Raw genomic sequence first — 22,819 nt, 5'->3', positions numbered from 1 at the left:
TGTGCCTTTATAATGACTTTTGGGCCCATAACATTACTTGTATGCCCTCATGATTTTGTCTTCATTCAAAATGAGATTGTATATAATCATTCCTTGATATCCACAAAATAACCACATGTCTTCACAGTGATTATTTGTGGTCTTCACAATGACTCTTTGTGATGTTCACAATGACTTTGTATGACTTTCACAATGATGTCTTGTGTATATATAATGACTTCTATACCTTCATGACTCTGTGTCCACAAAAGAGCTCTGTGTGATTTCACAGCACTCACTGTGACCTTTACAATGACTTTGCATAGCCTCACAATGATTGGTCTGTGCTCATAATGATTGTATGCTCACAATGTGATACAATGACTTACTGATGCTCAAAATGTTTGTATGTGCCTTCACAATGACTTGTCTAATCTCTTATGAGTATAATCTCGTATGAATATATGTGTCCTCACAGTGACTCTGTGTGATCTTCACCATGACTTGGTATAGCCTTCACAATGACTTTGCATGGCCTTCACAATTTTTTTTGTTACTACATTGACTTCTGTGTCCTTATAATGACTCTCTGTGCCATCACAGTGACTCTGTATAAGTCATAATGGCATTGTGTGCTCTCTCAGGACTTTGTGTATTCCCCCTGCCCCACATGCCTTTTTTTACATTCATAGTAATTTGTGTGCACCATTGATGAATCTGTGTGCCCTTCACAGTTACTCTGTGTGCCTTCAGTAATTATGTACATCATCACAATCTGTGTGATATTAAATGACATTTTGTGATCCTCACAACGACTTACATGCCCTCATTAATGACTTCATGGTCTCATGACAATGACTCTTTGTGACCCTTACAATGTTGCAAGCCTTTCGCAATGATGTTTTGTGCCATCACAGTGACTTCATGTGTCCTCATAATGATAATATGTGACATCATGACACTTTGTGATCTTCACAATGACTTGTGTGCCCCAGCTATGATTGTGTGTGACCTTCACAGTAATTTTTGCATGCTTTCACAGTGAATCTGTGTCCTTCATGAGTTCTTGAGTGACACAATGAGTTTGTGTCCCCTTACAATGATTCTCTGTGTACTCAAAATGACTGTGTGTGACCTTACAATTACTATGTGTGCCCTCATACTTATTCTGTGGCTTTCACAATTACTCTGAGCATTTCAAGTCACTTATGTGCCTTCACAGTAACTTTGTATATCCTCACAATGACTCATAGTGCCCTTGCTGGGAGTTTGCATTAACTTCACAATCAATGTGTCTTTACCATAATTTATGTGTCCTTCTAATGACTGTGCTTTCACAGAGCCTCAGTGGGACCTTCACAATGACTTTGTGTGCCACCACAGTGATTCTGTGTGAGCCTCACAATGATTCTTTGTGATACAATGACATTGTGTGATCTTCAAATGACTTGTATGCTCTTCAGAATGACTGTATGTGCTACTCACAATGACACTTCGTGACTTTTACAATAACATCATGTACACTCAGTGACTTCTGTGCCCTTATAATGATTCTCTATGCCCACACAAGGACTTTGTGTGGTCTCATAATGACTTTGTCATTTCCTGTTAATGATGTTGTTATTCCCTCAAATGAACCGTGTCATCATAACTCTTCGTGTCATGCACATGCTTTCTGTATGACCTTAACAGTGACTTTGTGTGAGATGCACAATGAGTTATTGTGATGCTCACAATGATTTTATGTGCCCTCACAATGACTATGTGTGAACAGACAGGCAATGAGTATGTGTGTCCTTACAATGACTTTGTAATTCACAAAATTGCATTGTGTTCTTTTTCAGACACTGTGTTATCTTCACAATGACTTTGTTCACCATTATAATGACAATATGTAATATTCACAATGACTATGTATGACCTTCACAATGAGTCTTTGTGACTTCACAATGATTTCCATGCCTTCAAAATGAGGCTGTGCACCCTCACAATGACTCTTTGTGATCTTTATCATACCATACTCTCACAATAAAAATTTGACTGAGTGTGACTTTGACAATGACTTTGACTTAACAATGACTCTGTGTGGCCTCACAATGACATTGTGTGACCTCATAATGAGTTCATATGCCCTAAGAATGATTATGTCTGACTTTCACAGTGACTGTGTAACTATCACTATATCTCTATATGACCTTGACAATGACTCTGTGTGATCTTCCCAATGACTGCGTATCTTCACAAAGACTTTGGGTGTTCTCACAATGACTGTGTGACCTTTACAATGACTGTATAACCTCTACAATGACTCTTTGTGACCTTAACAATGACTCTCTATGATCCAAGCAATGACTTTGTGTGCTTTCACAAAGAGGCTGTGTAGCCTTCATGAGACTCCTTGTGACCTTCACAATGACTTATGTGCCCTCACAATGACTGTGTGACCTTCACAGTGACTCTTTTTCACCCTCACAATGACTGTGTGTGCTCTCACTGTGACTTGTGCATCACTGTTCATGATTTATTACACTCGAATGAATTTTCGAAGTAAAATATAATTACAACCACAAAATCATTCTGACTTCATATGTATCTAAGAATGACAAGTATCAATTTTATTCACAACTTAAGAAGCATTAAAAAAAGGCTTGTATTGGAAAGCGATAACTTACAATTTATAAATTCCAGTATATAAAACAGTCGTGATAAAATCTAAACTGATACAAAGTATCTTAAAAGCAATGATTGTTTCTTGTCCTTTTCTGTTCTTTTTCTTCCAACAGACAGCAGTACTTATCCTAAGTAACAGCAGCAGTAACTTAACGTAAAAAACCCCGCAATTCAAAATATATTCTAAATATTCAAAATAGAAAACACATGACTTGCCCTGACTTATCCAAGAATCCTTGTCTCCATCTTGTCCTTGCTTTTGCCACGTGAAAGGTGGCGCTGGTGCCCTCTATGCCTGGATGCCACTCTATACCAGTTTCTGACCATAGCGCTCCAGCTCCTATGTAAACAGCCTTGTAAGATGTTCCAATAACGTGAGTGCAGGTTGCAGCTTTCCCCTCTTGTTTATAGAGTATAAAAACAACTATTGCATGTTTCTAGAGTGGCCAGTGGGAGAAGTCTCCTTTTTGATGATAATCCAGGATCTTCCAAGCACAGTATCAAATGAAATCAATATTTAACCTGCAGCATTTCTCTTTTGATTGAGAGCGATGTTTCGGGATTCAGGGCCAATATCTCACTTCCAATCAGTCTGGCTTTCCTTGGCAGTGTCTGTCTTTGAAGTCCATCAGGACTCAGCATGTGGAAAATATATTCAGGTTACATAAAGGAACACAACCCCGCTGACTTTGATCATCCCTCTGTCATAACACAGATGATTGGGTTGCAAACAATGGCGCCCACATGTGCATTATGAAGAGGCCACTCAGGGGAGCTCGGCTTGCATCCTCATGGAAGTCTGCTGGTTAAATCCCAATATTTTATGATTTTCCTAAAGCCGACTTCTCACAATGATTGGGGACACACAAACAAAATACCAATCGGTTATGACTGGGCACACGTGGACATGAAAGCAGATGTGGACTATCATGAAACACTCTATGTTCTTCCTACATCTGGTGAAGAAACAGATGTCATGAGAAGCAATAGATATGGACAAGCCTGAAGACACACATCAAAGGCTATAATCATGAATAAAGAGAGGCCAGAGAAAGAGGGCTGGTTAAATTTTACTCGTTTCTCACAAAGAGAGAAAACCATGGGGAGAGACAGAAGATAAAAAACATCTAGGAAAACAGCATCTCAATGTTTGGCTTTTGTGTCGGGTAAAGGAGCCTGATTTAAGCAGGCATCTTCAGAACGGATCTGCTAGTGCATTCTATCTACCGACGCTCAGAGCTGGCTCCGTTTAAAGTGTGAATGCAACAGAGAGCGCAACAGCGAAGGGGTGAGAGGCAGAGGTCAGATCTGATGATGTAAGTTCAAACTGGAAACCAAGTAAATCCTGCTCAAGGAAGCCATAGGGCAAAAGATTTGAAGAGAAAAACTTGCCCTAGTTCTTCCTTAACTTTAGAGACTGTTCTGGGAGGCAAATGCCATCATGGAAGAAGATGGAACACCTTACAGAACACCTCCACGTAAGAACACCATGAGTATTACAAAAGCTTGGTTAGATTCATGGCACCAGAGAGCCTGTTCCCCCAAACTGTCTGCCAACCACACTTTTCCACGCCTGGTTCTAATATGCACTGGATTCTCACTGAAGGACCCTTCAGTAGCACACTGGGTGTGCCAAAGCCTTTTGTATGAGCTCAGGTGCAGGTCACAGATTGCTATGTTTATAAATATCTCCTTTCTATATAAGAATCTGGGCCTTGGAAGCTCTGCACAGTGCAGACCTAACACGCGTTTCCACAGTCACCAGTCCTAGCACGCACAGCCAGGCTTCAGGTGTGCATAGTAGGTGGTCTGAGCATAGGGTAGTGCCCTTTTCCCGTCGTCCCCTTGTGCCGCATTCTAACCACACTCACAGACACATCCAGAAGCCAGGCCTCCTCTCCTGTCAGCTGTATCACACACTCATGAGGAAGAGGCCAAAAGAGCTGCTTCTAACGGACAGGCCAGTCAACTTCACCAAACCACGACTGAGGCAGGGCTACAAAGCCCCTTCAAACCACTGCTGTGTAGCATACTGCCGATGAGAAAGTAACATTTTTCCAATAGAAATTCCCAGAGCTCTACCTAAAATCTAAGAAGGGAATCTGCCATAGCTTCTTCGTAGGGTAGTGGGCTATTTCTGTAAGAGAATGTCTATGCAGGTTTATACTCCGGGTCTTGTGAAACCACATTCACCATAATGTAAGTCGGAGCCAGGCTGGGTCCTGCCGTGCCCACAGTTTCGCAGGCAGCACATTCCACCCATCGGCCTTTCAAATCGCCCTCAGCTGAGGTTCTTGTTTGGGGAGGAAGCGCGGGTCCTGAGGCTGCCTACAGTCTCTCCTCTGCTTCTCGCTGGGGCTTCAGCTTACAGCTGGGCTGGCTCAGAAGCAACTGGTTGAAAGGCTGGAAATGCTGCCAGTTTGATTCAGTTTTATTATTGCTTCCAGAAGCCTTGGAGGTCAAGACTGCTCCGTCTGTAAGCCTCAACACAGGCGTGTCCAGACCCACACCTCCACTTCAGGCTGACGGCCTTCAGGCATCCTAAAACAACAACAGAGGAAAGGCTTGAAGAAAATGGTGTCTTCTCCGTTAAAGCTGCCTTGTGGTCATTCTAGAACTGACTGTGCATAGCTACTGAGATAAGTCTCACACACTCAAGCATCCCATACCGTGTCCTCTGAGGAAGTAGGGGCAGTTTTGCAACCACACAATTACCGGTATGTGTTTGAAAAATGACAATGTAACCATATTAATCACAATGACATAAAAACATTTTTTTTTTTTGCTCATCAACCTCATTCAAACATTTGCAGGCACTGTTTCAGGATGGTAGGTAAGTCATTCATGACCTCCAGAAACGAAGGTGGCCAGTGAACACTGCCACCCTATCTGTCACCTTAGTCACAGAGACTCAGTCTTCCACTCCAGGTGGATGTTTGCAAAGACAGAGGGACTGGGATGGCTCTTAATGGTCCCCCTGGAATAGACAGTCTTCTTAAGATGACTACCCTCGGCAAGGGGTTGCATTACAGAAAGTATAGCCTCCCTTTAAAGGGACCAGGCATCGACCCGCTGAATGCTGCTGGAAGGGCCTAGAACCTTGTTTTCATGCCCCTTAGCAATGTGTTCATCACTAATTTGCATTGGCAACATAGGAAAACCTAAGGAAAACATTTCTAGGTAAAGAGACTATCTAGAAACCAGAGGGTCTGAAGTCTGTTTGAACACTGGGAAACAATTTCTACCAAATATGTTGACCAACCGATGCTGACTTCACTGCAGGAAGCAAGCCACCCTCATTTTATCATATTCAGAAAGCGGAGACCACATATGCATTTGTATACACATACATTTTTCTAAATAGAACCTGTTGAGTCCATATAATGCTATTCGTATGTATGTTTTCAGGGCTGACCGTTTGGCACTGGACAATCAGTTGGTGCACTGAGGATCACCTCTCCCACTCCCAGCTTTCCTCGGTTGCCTGCAGTGCACAGGTTTCTCCCCATGCGGTTTGGCACGCTCACTGGTGGCCTCCTTGTTCTTCTCGTGTTTGGGCAGTCACGGTGGTGAGATCTTATGGGTGTAGCTTCTGATGCATCTGGACACAGTCTCACAGTAAACTCTGGTCCTCCAGCCCTGACAGTCTTTCTGCCCCTCTTCTGCAATGTTCCCCGAGCCACTGGGGCAGCAGTGTTTTATAGATGCTCCCATTTGTCACAGCAATGGAAACCTTAACTAAGACACCAGTTTATATAGAAACTAAGTATGCATGCGAACATGTTTTCTTGAGACAGGAACTCGTGTAGCGCAGGCTGGCCTCAAATTCGCTATGTACCCAAAGATGACCTTAAATTCCTGTGTCTCCTGTCTCTATCTCCAAGTGCTTACATTATAGATGTGTAATGACCACACCCTGCTTCTTTGTGCACTATAAAACAGAGAGGGAAGGTGATTCCCTTTTCTTGCAAGATTCTTCTGTGGGTTTTTATTGCTGTGATGAAACACCATGACCAACAGCTTGTGGTAAGTACATCATCCAGGGAAGTCAGGACAGGAACTCATATGGTACAGGAACTTGGAGGCAGGAACTGATGCAGAGGCCATGGAGGAGTGCTGCTTACTGCCTTGGAGCAGGCTTGCTCAGTCTGCTTTCTTATAGAACCTAGGACCATCTGCCAGGGGTGGCACCATCCAGGGTGGCTGGGCCTTACCATACCAATCATCAATCAAGAAATGCAGGTTTTGGTTTGCTAATGGCTTCATCAGCCTGCTTTCTTGAATCACTGAGAATCCACAGGGGGTTTTACTCAATTAAGGTTTCCTCTTCTAAAACAACCATTGCTGTGTCAAGTTGACATGAAAGTAGCCAGCATGATTCTGAACACCTATGAATCAGTTACAGGCCAACTGCCCTTGTTCTGCAGAGAATACAGGGTGTCTAGGAGAAGCTCGACAGGGTGTTGGGTGGATGGCTTTGGTGCTATTGGGCAGGACCATTCCATGGAGTACTGTACTCTGCCATTCCTTAGGCAGACATGGGGCTTGGTCTCCGCTCTGCGCAGCTTCCTTTCCTCGGCGCTTAAGTTTTACTCAGCAGCTATCAACAAGTTTCTGCACAACTAGGGAAATTCTCGAGTTCTTTCTTAGCCTTTGCCATCAGTGGTATGCAAATTATGGGATGGATCAAAATCAGACCAGCAAGCAATCTCTCCTGGCTACACAGAGCTCTCACCGCCATTTCTGCTAGCAATGCATTTAAGGAAGTGTTGATGAACGTGAAGGCCAAGTTAGCCCAGGTAACATCCTCTCCCAGATGAGAACGTAGAGGGAGGACCAGGTCTCCTGAGACCTTCCCTGCTTTGTGGCTTCAGGAAGCCCCCACATCTACTCTCTTCTGCTCCTGACCTCCCCGACACTGAACCTGATTTGAACGTCTGTGCAGGGAGATCCTTTGCACGCACTTGGTCCCGGGTCACCACCACCTGTCCGCTTCTGACCAGACTCAACAGTGAATCAATGCAATCAAGCAGGTGACAGTGGCCGAGTGCACAGCAGGGAAAGAGGAGTCTGGGATCTCAGAATAAATGCCCGGGAATGTCAAGCCTAAGACTATCGCTTGACAACAGCGAAGATGGGGGTGGACGGCCAAAGCTGCCGTCAGATGTAAGAAGACAAGTTAAGGTGTGAGTGCCCTTCGTGCACATAAAATGCTTCTGTTGGTTAGGAAAAAAGACTTGAGATTCACTGTTGAACAGTCGTCTGTAACACATGAGAAATACGAAATTACAGCGATTGCTCGTCTACTTCCCCAGGTTTCACAGCGGGAACAGAGTTTGGACCCCTGCAGTCTAGCACAGGCCATGGCCAAGTTCACTCTGAAACCCATCACTGTCTTACCTGGAAGGGCGTAGGCGTGCCTAGGTTCAGGTTGCCGCTGCCTTCCCAACTTCCTTGGCTTGGAGTCCTTTGAACATCTCGAGCTAGGGTCTGCTCCCGGACTCTAGGCGAGTCAGTAGTTTCTGTGAAGTTTCCAGAGGAATCTGCAGCCGCTGTCCCAGCCAGATCCTGCCCACCACTGGAATCCAGAGATGTTGAGCTTTCATTTTCTGGATGGAGGGAGTTAATATCTTCTCCAGTGAGTTCAGGGTAAGAGTCACAGAGAGAGCCGTCGCCCAGAGGATTCCGCATCAGAGGCCAGCCATCAGAAAACTCACCGCACATGGAACGGGAGACAGACCCGAAGAAAGCTGGCATTGCGTCCGCCACTGAAGCTGTGTTTCTGAACACACACCCCGAAGGCCTGTGAGTATTGTGTAGCTGACAGAAACCACTAGCACAGAACAGCATTTCAGCTATAATTTCAGCTCTAAGGCTGCAATACCAACACGCAAAGAATCCCAGTGCTAACTATTGCTTTAAATTTCCCTCAGTGTGGCAACTGCAGCTACTCCATTGACCTTAAAAGTGATTTTGTGATGGAGGAAGGTCATTGGTTAATTAAATAAAGAAACTGCTTGGCCTGATAGGTTAAAACATAGGTGGGTGGAGTAAACAGAACAGAATGCTGGGAAGAAGAGGAAGTGAGCTCAGATGCCGCTGCTCCCCAGGGCAGACTCGATGAAGCTCCGACCCAGGATGGACGTAGGCTAGAATCTTCCTGGTAAGCACACTTCGTGGTACTACACACATTAATAGAAATGGGCCAAGCAGTGTTTAAAAGAATACAGTTTCCGTGTAATTATTTTAGGGCATAAGCTAGCCAGGCGGCCGGAAGCTGGGGCAGCAGGAACGAAGCCCGCAGCTCCTACAACAATTTTGTATGTATTTCTAATTAATACAAGCATATCCAATGTCTAATACCTGCATTTTCTTAGGTCTTAACCGAGCTCTCTGGATTATTATTCTAGAACAGTGTGCCAGCAAGATATTGACCTAACAGAAATGTCAGGGGCAGAAGAGGCTGGAGAGACGACTCAGCAGCTAAGCACATGTGCGCCCTGCCTCTGAGGACCTGAGCTCAGTTCCCAGCACCCACATCGGGAGACCCACAGGCATCTGTGACCCCAGCCCCAGGAGTATGTGACATAGTCGGCCTCTGGGGCACCAGCACTGTGTGTACACACTTACACAGAGAAACACGCAGATATGCCTTAAAACAAAATTTTGTGGAAATAGAGAAATGTCATGAACATGAATGTAAGACACAAAGAAAGCAGGTGGGGAGAAAGGCACCCAAAACTAGTACAGGTTATCGCCACCCTCAGGCCCTGCAACCCCTGAGGGAAAGCTCTCCCCTTGGGTTCCCGGAAGTCGGGAGTCACTGGTAGTGCTTAGGAAGTAGATCTCTACAGTCTACCACACAGCTGCTACGCAAACAGGAGCATGACACCGTTGACTAGAGGATCAGTTACCTCTCCTGAAGGGTGGCGGTAGAATGCAGTCCACAGCCAAGGGCTGCACGAGCAGAGCTGCGGGCCTCCTCACAGCACAAGGACGGAATCAGGTGAACAGGCCCTGGGAAAGACAGAAAGCATGAGGCCCAGGGCTTTCCTCCTGAACCTTCCTGTTCACACCAGCTAAGCCTGGGTCCCCTTGGGAAGGTGACAGATCCCATGCGGGTGACTACTTAGCAGAAGGAGGGAGGCAAACCTCAGATACAGAGGCACAACTGGGCATGGGCGTCACGGCTGGAGCAGGTCAGAGGATTTAGGCCAGCCTGGGCTGCACAGTGAGACCCGTCAGGAAGGTGGGAGGGGGATAAGGATGAAACAGTCTCATTCTATGTGTGACATACAGGACTGAGATAGTCCATCTTGCAGCATTACAGAGAGACAGCGGGCGATTCCAAGAGGCCAGTCCGACCAGCCTGGAGTATGAGTACCTTAGAACAGATAATAGTGTCTAAGAGATGACTTGATATTGTCATAGGCATTATACCCAGACAAACCAGAAACTGAGGACACTTGAGAGGGCTCCTGGGCCAGACTGACACCAGAAGTATTGTTAGCCATGTGGATCTATGTGCAGGAGGTCACCTGCTGAGGCCTGGGGCTGGACGTGAAGTAGAAACCTCAGGCTGATGCCAATGAGCCGGAGGCAGAGAAAGCCATGTCCCCTTCACCTGGCTGGGTCAGAGGCACACTTGCACCTGGGTCAACTCTTCCTAATGACTCTTTCCAGCAACAGACCAAGAGGCAGGCAAGGCCTCATCCATCTTTCTCACAAAGTCATTGAAACCAGTCACATTAGTGATCGGTTTGAAGTAACCAGGTAATCAAGGTGTGCTGGTTAGTTGGATGACAACTTGACACAAGCTAGAGTCCTCTAGAGCCTTGAGAAAATGGCTCTGTGAGATGGGGCTGTAGGCAAGGCTGTAGGGCATTTTCTTAATTAGTGATTGGTGGGGGAGGGTCCAGGCTATTGTGGGTGGTGCCATCCCTGGGCTGTGGTCCTAGCTTCTCTCAGAAAGCAGGATGAGCAAGCCATGAGGAGCAAACACCTCTCCAGGGCCTCTGCAATCAGCTCCTGCCACCAGGATCCTGCCCTATTTGAGTTTCTGTCTTGGCTTCCCTTGATGGATTGTGGTTCCGGATATGTAAGCCATAAACCCTTTCCTCCCCAAGTTGCTTTTGGTCATGGTGTTTCATCCCAGCAACAGTAGCCCTGCCTGAGGCACAAGGATGTCAGCTCCACCTCTACACAGCAGGCAGAGGTGACTGTAAGTGAAACCGACTCCAAATGAGATGGCCGAGTTGCCTACACAGCTGCTAACACAGTTCCGGGTTCTGTGGAGACTCCTGTTTTCTTAATACTAGAGAGACCTGAGGCACCCAGACCAATGTGGGGCAGAGGAGAGTCACTGACACGGGTCAGCTATGACTGGAAAATCAACCCGTGACCCACTGCCACCCGTCCTGAAGAGCAAGAGCGGGATTTGGCAATGCCCCGTTTGCAGTCCCATCCCGCACTCCTGCCTCCTCTGGGCCCTTCGTGGCCCAACTCACCATATGTCTGGGCTGAGTCCCGGTGACACTGACAGCATGCTCTGTGGGCACAGTGGCGGAGCCGAGGCTGGTCAAAACATGACAGCTCAGAGCCATTATACTGAATGTCTTGTGACCGCAGAGACCCTAGGGGAAAGGAGACACCCATAGTTAACACTTCTCCGTAAGAAGCCTGGCAGTTCATACTTTTTTTTGTGAGTCAGCACTATTATTCTACATACTTCTGTTTACCCCAAGACACTGACTGTAAAATGAAGATACTCTGTTTGCCAATTTTCCAAACATTGGTGCTTGGTTTAGAATAACTTAATCACAAACTTCTGCTAGCCTACAGTGGGCAAAATCAATTAATGCAAAACCTATGCCATTATCCATCCACACAAACATGCACATACACACTTGAAACTATTTTTATTTTATTGTGTGTAAGGGTGCTTTGCTTGCATGTCTGTCTGTGCACCACATGCATGCCTGCTGCCCATGGGGGTGAGGAGAGGACATCAGACGCCCTGGAACTAGACTTACAGACTCCTGCAAGCTGCCTTGTGGATGCTGGGAATGGAACCTTCTTCGACAAGAGCAGCCAGTGCTCTTACCCACGGAGCCATCTCTCCAGCCTCTGGTCTCCACATTCTGTGTGTGCTGGGGATTAAACCCCAGGTCTTTGCACATGTTAGGCAAGCACTCTATTGCCAAGCTATAGCCCAGCCTGTTTTATAACAGTGCCTATGTAGTTTACTGCATATGGGCTGAAAGTGAGGAGCAGATGGCTTAACAGATATGCTATCAGACCTCCGTAACATAAAAAACTTGTTAAGCTGAACGATGGTAAATTGGGGGCTTCCTATTTCTTCTTATACAGAGGCACACACAGTTTAAAATAACTTGCTAAGAATGTGGGGTATAGATAATTTTTTATTTTTGCCTTGTATCCTGGGTACATCACAGCCTGGTCAGCATCCGTATGTGGCCCCCAAATCCTGCAGAGGCCTGTTTTCCTGTGCCTTGGGTCCTAAAGAGCGGATGACACTTGTCTTACCCAGGTCTCTTGTGGACTCTTGCGTGACAATGCTCACAAACCCAGTTTGCAGTAAGATAGGGAAGATGCGGTGGACTTACAGCTGGGCTTCTTCTCCATGAACTGCCTCTTGCAGTAGATGACACACAGGATGAGCAGGGCTAGCAGCACCGTGGCCAGGGCGCTGCAGATGACAGCAGCCAGGGCTGTGTCCCGAGGGCTCGAGGCTGTGGATGAGATCTTCACAAGGTTCACCTTGCTGGTGCCTGGAAGGGACAGGAAGGGACAGGTCAGCACACCCTGTGCAAGCATGGACTCGGAAGGTTTCCAGGCACGTCCAACCTTATCTCATCGTGACACTGCATTGTCACCCACCAAGGTCCCATTCCAGAAGTGTGTAGTCTGGTAAAGCAAGTTTATGGGTTTTGTTTGTTTGTTTGCTGGATCCCATTCATAGCTGTTCTTGGCTATGCCCAGCCTGTGGGTTGCAGGCTGGACGTAACACACTGAAGCGGGTGGATATATCCCCAGCAATTGCTTTGACACAATAGAAATAAAAGTGGAGAAAACCAACTTGAGAGGTCTGAAGGTATTCAAGTACCCCGCCCTCTTTCATGTTCCACCTGCACCTTGTATCCCCAAATGTCCCGTATGCCACCCACCACCCCATAACACTGGGGAACACAGCCTTCAACACACAGTATGGGTTCAGTAACCATTCAGAGAATTCTCCATGTCAGTCTGTATGGATTACCTAAGGTGATGCTCACAGCAAGCCATCCCTTCTGTGGGAATGGTATGGCTGTCGGCTTCCCTCATTTTCCACAGCAGCACTGACAAAGTCTAGAGGTTACAGAAGCTGTGGAACGAGACACTCAGTATCAGCTGGTCCTCAGAACAGTCCCCAAACTCCTTCACACAAATTCCTGCTTTAAAAAGCCCATTTTCTTACAATTTTTTTTTTTTTACTTCAAAGTCCAAGAGAAAAAAAATGGAGTGGAAGAGGTTTCATTAGCTACATAGAAGGATTTCTCTCTTAAGCTGTGGCTAAGATATGGCTGAGGACTCCTCAAATGACCAATCTAAGCAGCCAAAGTATTGCCCCGCTGCCAGACGGGACCAATCCGTAGCTATTAAAGGCATGCTATGTCCCCCAGCAGCATGCCCCACCCTAAGAACACCAAACACATTGAATACCTGTGAGGAATTAGACAAATTAATAGGCAGACTTAGATGAAATAGATGAAATGCAGCCTGTTCTGTTTGTGCAAAGGCCAGCTCTCCTCTGTTAAGAGAAACAGCCATCCCAAGACTTGGGCAAATCAGCCCACTCCTCACAGAAACTGGTTTCACACAAGCAGTTCAGCCCGATCAGCCTCACTGGGGTGACACGGTTGCAGAGCGATGGGGAAAAATGGGACCTTGGAATCTGCAAAGCAGTCTCTAAGAATGGGGAATGGGTGTGGCAGTCAGTCACGGACACCAAACGATGCTTGGATATTACTGAGGAAGGAAGAGAAGGTGTTTGACAGAGATGGCTGAGCCTGGAAAGGGTTCAGTGAGGAGGAGGAGGAGGAGTGGCCACAGACAGGCAGAGCCAGCTGCTGGAAGAACCAAGCTCATGCGTGGACCTAGCCTGGGCCTCCTACCCTCCTGAGTCTCCTTTCTCTACACCACCCCGTCTGTATCTCTCATGCTTCCTTATACTTGATTTTTAAAAACAAAAGTTCTTTCCTTCAATCAGGAAAATCTTCCAAATAAAGGGTCTTTCTCAGTCAGGGCTGGCTGGAAAGGAGGGAACTGGAGTCAAAAATCCAGGGAATTCCTCCATTTTGCATTCTGGTATTAACAACCCTTTCTCCTTCCTGAGTATGTTTCCTCCAGGGTAGGTCAAAGAGGGGCTTGTTCTGCAGACTCTGAACCCCTCTGAAGTTCAGGGACTTGGCATTCCTCCAAGGAACGTGGACCCGATCAGATACTGGGCATCTGGACTGTAGAGAATACTGTGGTCACCTTGTGGCCTGTATGTTTCCCATGGAGAGGAACTTGGCCTTTACACTATAGACCTAGGTGAAGAAGTTCACTAAATCCCATGGCTCTGACTTCTGGGCTGCTTTTTCTGAGCCCCAGGTTGATATGGCCCATACCCCAAATTCACATGAGCCATGGTTGCTAGTCGTCTCCATGGGTAGGAGGTACATCAGAGCTCAACAGGCCCAGACAGGCTCCTAAAAGAAAATCCATTTCTCTCATGTGATGGCTAATTTGAACTGTCATCTTGTTTCTGAATTAAGAAACACCTAGGGCATCAGTGAGGCGCAACCATGGGTTTGCCTGTGAGAAGACTGAGGAAAACCCACCCTGATGGTGGGCAATACCATCCCATGTGCTGGGGTAGAAAAGGGTAAAGGAGAAAGCCACTTGAGCATCAGCATCCCTTTCTCTTCCTGGTTCACTGAGATGTGAACAAGCAGCCTCACGCCACCGCTGTCAGGAGCTGGTCCCACCACCATGCCTTCTGCACCATGATTGACTGCACCCCCTGCCATGAACCCACATAAACACTGCATCCCTTAAGTTGCATTTTGTGAGGCACTGGGTCAGAGCAATGAGCAAAGTGACTATTACGTCTCCCAAATCTTCCCTATCTGCCATGGCCTCTGTTTGCTCTTCTCACCCGGCCATGCAGACCATTCCCCCGGCTGTCATTTGCTGGGTGATGCTGTTCACTGAACTAAAGCTGCTCTAGCCATCTCCAGGGTTTCACCTCAATCCCCCTGCTTTCTTTTCCTCTGTGACACTACTGTCACCCCACAATCCATACACTTCACTTGGGCTCATTGTTATTCTACTGCAGTTTAGGCTGGCTTGGAAAGAGGCCACGGTTCTAGCCTCCTTGCAGCTAGGTATCACAAATCACTGGGGAAGTGGTTGGGTGGGAACTGAGATATGTGGATCATATCAGTTCGTGGACAAATCATTCTCCAGATCTCCCTCCACTGTGATCTGCGAACTGGAAGTGGGGAAAGCAGGCCACCCAATGGGTGAGGCATACCAGTAAGGCTGGCCCAGCACCAGGGTGGGAAGCTGTCCTCTGAACTCACCCAGCAGAAATGCTCCCTGGCCCAACTGGCTGGGCTGACACAAAACTTCTGTTTTACTTTGGCAGACATAGTTTTGGGCCTTTTTGGTACAGCAAGTTGGCCTCCTCCCGAGCTAGTTACATCCCTTATACAACACAAGGCAATGGCTCTTGTTAAGCTTGTTTACCATTTATTGGTATTGACTCCAAGGGATTCTGGCACACCCCTGCTTTTTGATGAACAGCAGAGCAAAGGAGTATTTGCTGAAGACACGCCAGCTGAGTATTTGCTGAGTACTCCAGAGCATTGGCTCTAGGGGGCCTTGCAGGTCAACCAGATGAGATTGTTTGCTGAGAACCTCCTGTGTGGTGGCAGGGCAGATGGAAACAGCTCCTGCAAAGAGCAGCTTCGGTTATAGCCTTTGTTATATTTACAGAGAACGGCTTCATTGCCACTGTTACAGACTTACCGTGAGCAGGGAGACAGAGCAAGGACTGTGGGTTTGATCAGTATGCAAACCCTGAAGATCATGACCTTATCCACAGAATGAACATGCAGCAAAAGCCCAATAACCCCTTGTAATGACAACTCATGAGGTCACGGGGAGGGGGATGCCAAATTCTATTCTAATAACTCAGAAAATGACAGATGATCTACAAGAAATGCCCACAAGTCATGTCTTCCATCCAACCAAAGCAAATCTGGTGCCAAAATCATTATTTAGGGAACCAATAACCCATTCACACTGTTTTATTCAAACGAGCAAATTAACATCTCCTTATCCCGACTCTATCGCAGCAGGTCAGGGGGAGGGAAGAAACGGCGAGATGGTCTAGAGAGCTGCTAATGAGAGCCCACGATCATCTGCATTTCCCAAGTTCCCATCAAGACCCTTCCAGCTAGTGGCACCTGTTCAGCCCCTGACCTCTTTCTAAGTGCTAGCATAATGCTCCACAGTAAGGGTTTCACACTTAAGGAAGCCATAAATATTCACAAACGTTTTTCCATGTAAATAATCAGTAAGCTGGGTAGATATTTAGACCTAGGTTTTGCAGATTATTAAGCTTAAGCCTTTTTCTTCCTTTTCCATGTGACTGTGGTATACATGCATACATGTACATATATGTGTGTGTGTGAACATTTTTATGTGCATATACCTGTGTGTGCACACACATGTACATGCATGTGCATATGTGTGAGCACTGAAGAAGTCTTCCTGGATTGCTCTCTACCTTGTTCACTGAGGCAAGGTCTCTCCAAGCTCATTCTTATGGCTAGTCTAGCTAGCCGGCTTGTTCCAGGGATCCCTTGTCTCCCCCTTTCCAGTATGAAACTGCAGGTGGGCGGCCACATCCACCCAGTGTTTCTATGGTTCTGGGGATCTAAACTCTGTGCCTCAAGTTTGCTGCTTTTGTAGACAGCATTTTACATGGCAACCCATCCCTCCATACCTAGCCCGTGCAAGTGTTTTTACATTACATTAAATTCTTCACAGCCACTTAGAATAAAACATATATGCAAACTGCAGTGTAAGGGATTATTGGCTCAAGTTCTGTACAGGCAGATAAATTCTAATCAGCTAACATATGCATCGTGGTTTGACCTAATACCAAGCACAAATATGGCTTCTCAAGTTCAACTCACTTTATCCCTAAGAATAAAGAGGCTACTGAATTTTATTAAAATGAGAAACAACACATGGCTTCTAGTGTTATTCCTAAACTGCAACTTTCAAAGCACACATTACATAATCCGATCAGTATTGCTGCCACAGTGGGAAAGAACAGCAATGGATGAACTAGAGATGCTTTGGGTCTGGGCTATTACTTTCAGGATCTTCCTAGTGCCTTATACGTTTCTAACAGTGTTAGGACATGAAGATACTAATCTGGGCTGGTCCTGTGTGAGATGATCTCTCTGCAAACTGTGGCACGGTAGGAAGCGTCAGTACTCTTCCTTGCTGATGACCACGTTTCGGCATGGGCAATTCTATTCATAACTCTGGAATGTGAGTGCAATTCAGACATCTCACAACGTCTCTCAATAGGCTATTTTATCCATTTTACTATTAGATATGCTTCAGATAGGCTACGGTTCATTCCACTGCTCTTGTGACTTTCCAGCACCATCAGCACCAAACTCCGAGTTGAACAGAGGTTTAGCGCAATTAGAACCTGGTGATGGTGATTTCTAGCCACGCTCTTTAGTGACAAGAAAACCTGCTAACAAAGGACACTGGCTGTTTTAGTGGGAGAAGAGCACAGCCCCAGAGCAAAGGCTTTATCTTGTTCATCTAAGCTGGGGAAAATATTCACAATAACGTTCAGCATATGAAGTCCAGATGTGCCACGGTTTGCCAGTGAACAAAACAGCTGGGTTTTTATCAGCTTCATACCGAGCATTCTGACGATGGATGAACGTATGCCGTAGTCATTCACATTTTCTTCATTCTAGACTTTGATCCTTATTTTTATAGTAACTGATAGAAACATTATTTCAGAATAAGATTTTTATGTTTGTTTTTCTATCTATAGCCATATTTATATTTTAGAAATTGATTTTTCTGGCGGGAGGAAGGGAAAGGAGGGAAGTGATACAATTCTATTTTAACTGAAACTGTGCAAACATTTATTTTCTTTGATTTAATTTTGTTCACCTTTCCCTTATTGCCTCTGTGTGTGCTGTGTCTGAGCATGAATGCCATGTCATGCATGTGGACACAAGAGGACAACTTAGGGGTCAGTCTCTCCTACCGTGTGGGTCTTAGGGAGGGAACTCAGAGCTCTGGTCCAGGCTTGGCAGCAAGCACCTTTTTCTACTGAACCAGCTCACTGGCCCTCACCTTCTCACTGTAACCACAGACGCACAAGGTTCTGCGGCAAAGACACTGAGTATATTCACCATGTTATGTAGCGATCATGGCAAATTCCAAAACATATTCATCACCAACATACCCCTAAATCCCCATTTCTAAGCAAGCACTTCCTCACCCAGACCTTCGCAAGCATTAAGCTGCTTTCCGTTGTTACCAAAACAACTATTCCATGTATTTCTGCTTAAATGGAATTACATGATGGTATGTGGCCATTGTGTCTGGCTTCTGTTACTTAACAATATTTCCAAGGTCCATCTATAGGGTTAGATGCATCAGAATCCACTCCTTCTTAATGGCTGACTAGTATTTCACTGACCTGATAGATCATAATAGGTTGGTTCATTCGTCTGATGATCTTTGTGTTGACCCTCGTAGCTAACTACTTTAGGTAATGCTCCCGTGAGCACTTAAACACAAGCTTTTTCAATCTATCTTAAAACTTTCCACAAACATACACTCCGATTGGTCCACATGTTCTTGAAACATCCATTACTGAAGTTATAGTAACTAAGCTTATCTGAATAAATGAGTCAAAAATACTTTCTGAACAAGAATGAGACCAGGGGTTGAAGGAAATATGTCAAGGCAGCTGGGTAGAGCTAGCTCATGTGGGAATTTACTAACTTCTATGAGGGATGGACTCTACTATAAAGACAGCGGAAGGTGCTTGACAATACAGGGGTCAGCAGGCTCCAGGACATACGAGACAGCCACAAACGGGGTGATGACAAGTCTGAAATGCCCGAAACTGTGCAAAATATCTTCCAAACACAGTGGAATAAAATTAGAGATCGTGGAAGAAAGAAAATGGAAAATTCTGCAAATATCTGGTATGTTAACATGTTTATAAATAGACAAGACATAGAAGAAAATGGCAAGGAAATTAGAAAACAATTTGAGATGAATCAGAATACAATTTACCAAAATTTGTAGAATATGGCAAAAGCTATACTATTTAAAGTGATAAATGACTGAGTTTTAAAAAGAGGGAGAAAAGGGGACAGTGAGCTCCATGGGAGCAGGCGTGAATCCAGACTAGGGTCATTTGCGGAAGCAGGACTGAGCCAGTGACCTAGGCTGGGGAAGACCTGAGACAGCGAACTCCACAGGAGCAACTGCTGAGTGAGTAGGCAGAGCCAGAGACCGCTGGGACCTTCAAGGGGGGTAGAACTGAGCCAGGATCCCTGCAGGTCTGGATGTGAGTCTGGGACATCTGAGGGAGTAGGCCTGAGCCAGTCCTCTGCAGATCTGGGCTTCAGTCTGGGACATCCGAGGGAGCCAGGTCCTCTGTGGGTCCAGATGCACCCTAGTCTGGGACCTCTGAGGGAGAAGATTAGAGCTAGAGACCTTTGCAGGACCAATCCCAAGCCAGGGACTTCCACAGGGGCAGATCCAGACCAGGGATATTTATAAAAACAGGTCTGAGCCAGCAACCTAGACAAGAGCAGGCCTGAGACAGCAAACTCCACTGAGCGGAGCAAATCCCAGGAGCGCTGAGCAACTTTCAGGAACATGGAGTGACCAAAAGGGTAACTAAAACCATAACACTGACTGTACCAGGAGGAGCAACCATCTGAGCCTTGGATCCACTGGCACCTAGATTAATCACCAGAGTCACAGACATCACCAACCACACCAATTAGAGGAAAAGATGAGTAGACAAGGAAAGAACACATGCACCACAAAGAGCAACACGATACCAATAAAATCTAGAGACCCTACAACATCAAGTCTTGAACAGCCAAATATAGATGAAGCAGAAGAAAGTGACCTAAAAAATAACGTGAAGGGAATGTTTGAGAATCTTAAAGAGGAAATGAGAAATTCCCTCAAAGAAATGGAGGAAAAGACAAACAAAAAATTGGAAGACATCAGCAAATCCCTTAAAGAAAACCAAGAAAAAGCAACTATATATGAAAGAAACTATTCAAGACTTGAAAATTGAAATAGAGACAATAAAGAAAACACAATCTGAGGGAATTATAGAAACAGAGATCATGAGAAAATGATAAGGAACCACAAACGCAAGCATGAACAGCAGAATACAAAAAGATGGAATAGAGAATCCCAAGCACTGAAGATACAACAGAGGAAATAGACTCACCAGTCAAAGAAAACATTAAATCTAACAAAAGCTTAACACAAAATATCCAGAAAAATGGGACACCATGAAAAGACCAAACCTAAGAATAATAGTTATAGAAGAAAAAGAGAAGTTCAACTCAAAAGCACAGAAAATACACTTAACAAAATCATAGAAGAAAAATTTCCCAACCTAAAGAAAGATATGCCTATCAAGATACAAAAGCGTACAGAACACTAAATAGACTGAATAAAAAAAAAAGTTCCTTGCCACATAATATTATTTCAAAACATTAAACATACAGAGTAAAGAAGGAATATTAAGAGCTACAAAGAAAAAAGGCCAAGTAACATATATTTGATTTGCCAGTATTTTATTTAGTATTTTTGCGTCAATGTTCATGAGTGAGATTGGTCTGTAATTCTCTTTCTTAGTAATGTCTTTCTGTAGTTTGGGTATCAGGGTAATCATACCCTCTTAAAGAGTTTGGCAATGTTCCTTCTGTTTCTTGTGTGAAATAATTTGAGGAGTATTGGTATTCATTCTTAGTTTAAAGTCTTATAGAATTGTTCCACCTTCCTCAAGACCTAGCAATACCACTTTTGGGTATATACCCAAAGGATGCACAATCGTGCCACAAGGACATGTGCTCAACTATGTTCATAACAGCAATGTTTGTCATAGCCAGAACATGGAAACAACCTAAATGACCCTTGACCAAAAAATGGATAAGGAAAATGTGGTACATTTACACAATGGAGTGCTACACAGCAGAAAAAAACTAACAACATCTTGAATTTTTCAGGCAAATTAATGGAGCTAGAAAACATCATACTAAGTGAGGTAACCCAGGCCCAGAAAGACAATTATCATATGTTCTCACTCATAAGTGATTTTTAAACATAAAGCAAAGAAAATCAGCCCACAAATCATAATCCCAGTGAACCTAGACAACAATGAGGACATTAAGGGAGACATACATGGATGTAATCTACAAGGAAAGTAGGAAAAGACAAGATCTCCTGAGTAAATTGGGTCATAGGCACCTTGGAAGAGGGTTGAAGGGGAGGAGAGAGGCAGGGAGGGAGCAGAGAAAAATGTAGAGCTCAATAAAAATCAATTATATATGTGTATATATATGTAAAGAGAAAAAATCAACAATTCATAATGTAATCTTTCATTCTAAAACTTTAGATATAAAGTAAGAATTAGAGCTGAGAGCAAAGAAATAGACTAGGGAAAAAAACATTATCAATAGAACAAAACAGTGGTTAAAAAATTGGCTAGGGAAAAGAACAACAGTCTAAAACTATTAAGATCAGGAAGTGAAACAAAATGTTTTACAAGAACACTATGAACAATTGTAGACCCGTAGACTTGACAAGGAGGAAGGATTTGTTTCATGAAGGCAAGGGTTAATCACAGATGTCATCTAGCTAACTGATTAATTAATCAACTACTCAATGAATCAATCAATATAAGAATAAAATGAAGAAGAAAAAAAGAACTACAGGATAATCTCAATAAAGCCAAGAAAAAAAATCACTTGACCAAATACAGCCTCTTTTTCTGATAAAAACAAAGAAGCAAGAAGAATCCTCCTCAAGATGTTAGAAACCACTCAGGGCATCGCACAGCTAACATTGTTTATGGGAAGGAAAACAGAGTTCTTCAAAACCTAAGCAGTTAAGAGTGTCTACTGTTAGCATTTCTACCTTGCATACTAGCCAAGTTAACTAACTAATTAACTAGTCTCCAAACTGTAAGGAAGAAGGAAAACCATCTCTGTTTGCAAATGACATGTCTGTATACAGAAAACCACAAGCATTACTGAAAATAATGGGAAAGAACAAAAGAATTCAACAGATTTGCACAATACAGATAAATAAGCAAAGTCAGTTATATCTTACAGTGTTAGCAATGAACCAAATATATATATATATGAAGGCCAAGTGTGGTGGTGCTTGCCTTTAATCCCAGCACTTGGGAGGCATGTAGATGTCTGTTAGGCACAGAGTGTTCCTGTTAAAAACAAACCAACAGAAAGAAAGAAAAAGGAAAGAGAATTCTGTTTGCAAGTCATCAAAAAGACTAAAGCACTTAGAACTGCACTGCTCCTTCCACGGGGACCTGAGGCAGAGCCCTGATGGCGCCAATGTTTGTACAATGAAGACTATAAAATACCATTAAAAAGAAAAAACCACTTAAGAGCACAAAGTACACAGGAAGACATCCAACGTTTGGAGATCGGGAGACTTGTTATTGTTCAGAGGACCAGACAATTCATTGATACCAGATTTGATTGCAGTCCCCACCAAATGGCAACCCAGGGGGGATGACTTGGTGCACCTGAGCACAGGGAACTGAAATGTGACTTGGAAGCAAACTTATATCACAAAACTTATGTGGAAATTTGTAATACTTATCTCCATCCGTATCTGTAAAGCTAGTTTAACCAGAAAAAAGCATCAGTTTTCAAGTGAATGACAACAAAGGGGTTATAGAATTTGCATGTTGTCCCTAAGAAATCATTCAGTCTGTCTGTCTGGGATGTGTGCGTGTGTGTGTGCGCGCACGTGTGTGTGTGTGTGTGTGTGTGTGTGT

The 22,819-nt window shown here is 44.6% G+C and overlaps 1 protein-coding gene across 3 annotated transcripts in view; it reads right to left on the bottom strand.

Annotated features, from left to right (window-relative positions):
* Window positions 1-2,573: 2,573 nt before the first annotated feature.
* Tnfrsf19 (TNF receptor superfamily member 19) overlaps window positions 2,574-22,819 on the bottom strand; it is an 88,605-nt gene continuing 68,359 nt past the window's right edge. For all 3 annotated transcript variants that reach the window (XM_005355399.2, XM_013349238.2, XM_013349239.2), the window contains exons 6-10: window positions 12,276-12,440; window positions 11,157-11,282; window positions 9,564-9,666; window positions 8,050-8,431; window positions 2,574-5,190 (exon numbers count right to left, since the gene is read on the bottom strand). In XM_005355399.2, the coding sequence (XP_005355456.1) occupies window positions 5,182-5,190; window positions 8,050-8,431; window positions 9,564-9,666; window positions 11,157-11,282; window positions 12,276-12,440 (785 nt within the window). In that variant the 3' untranslated portion in view covers window positions 2,574-5,181. The remainder of the gene's footprint in view (window positions 5,191-8,049; window positions 8,432-9,563; window positions 9,667-11,156; window positions 11,283-12,275; window positions 12,441-22,819) is intronic.

The sequence above is a fragment of the Microtus ochrogaster genome, chromosome 17 (genome assembly GCF_000317375.1).
Source record: "Microtus ochrogaster isolate Prairie Vole_2 chromosome 17, MicOch1.0, whole genome shotgun sequence".
Classification (NCBI taxonomy): Eukaryota; Metazoa; Chordata; class Mammalia; order Rodentia; family Cricetidae; genus Microtus; species Microtus ochrogaster.
The sequence above is the reverse complement of the archived record's forward strand: the minus strand, read 5'-3'. Positions and strand labels throughout refer to the sequence as shown.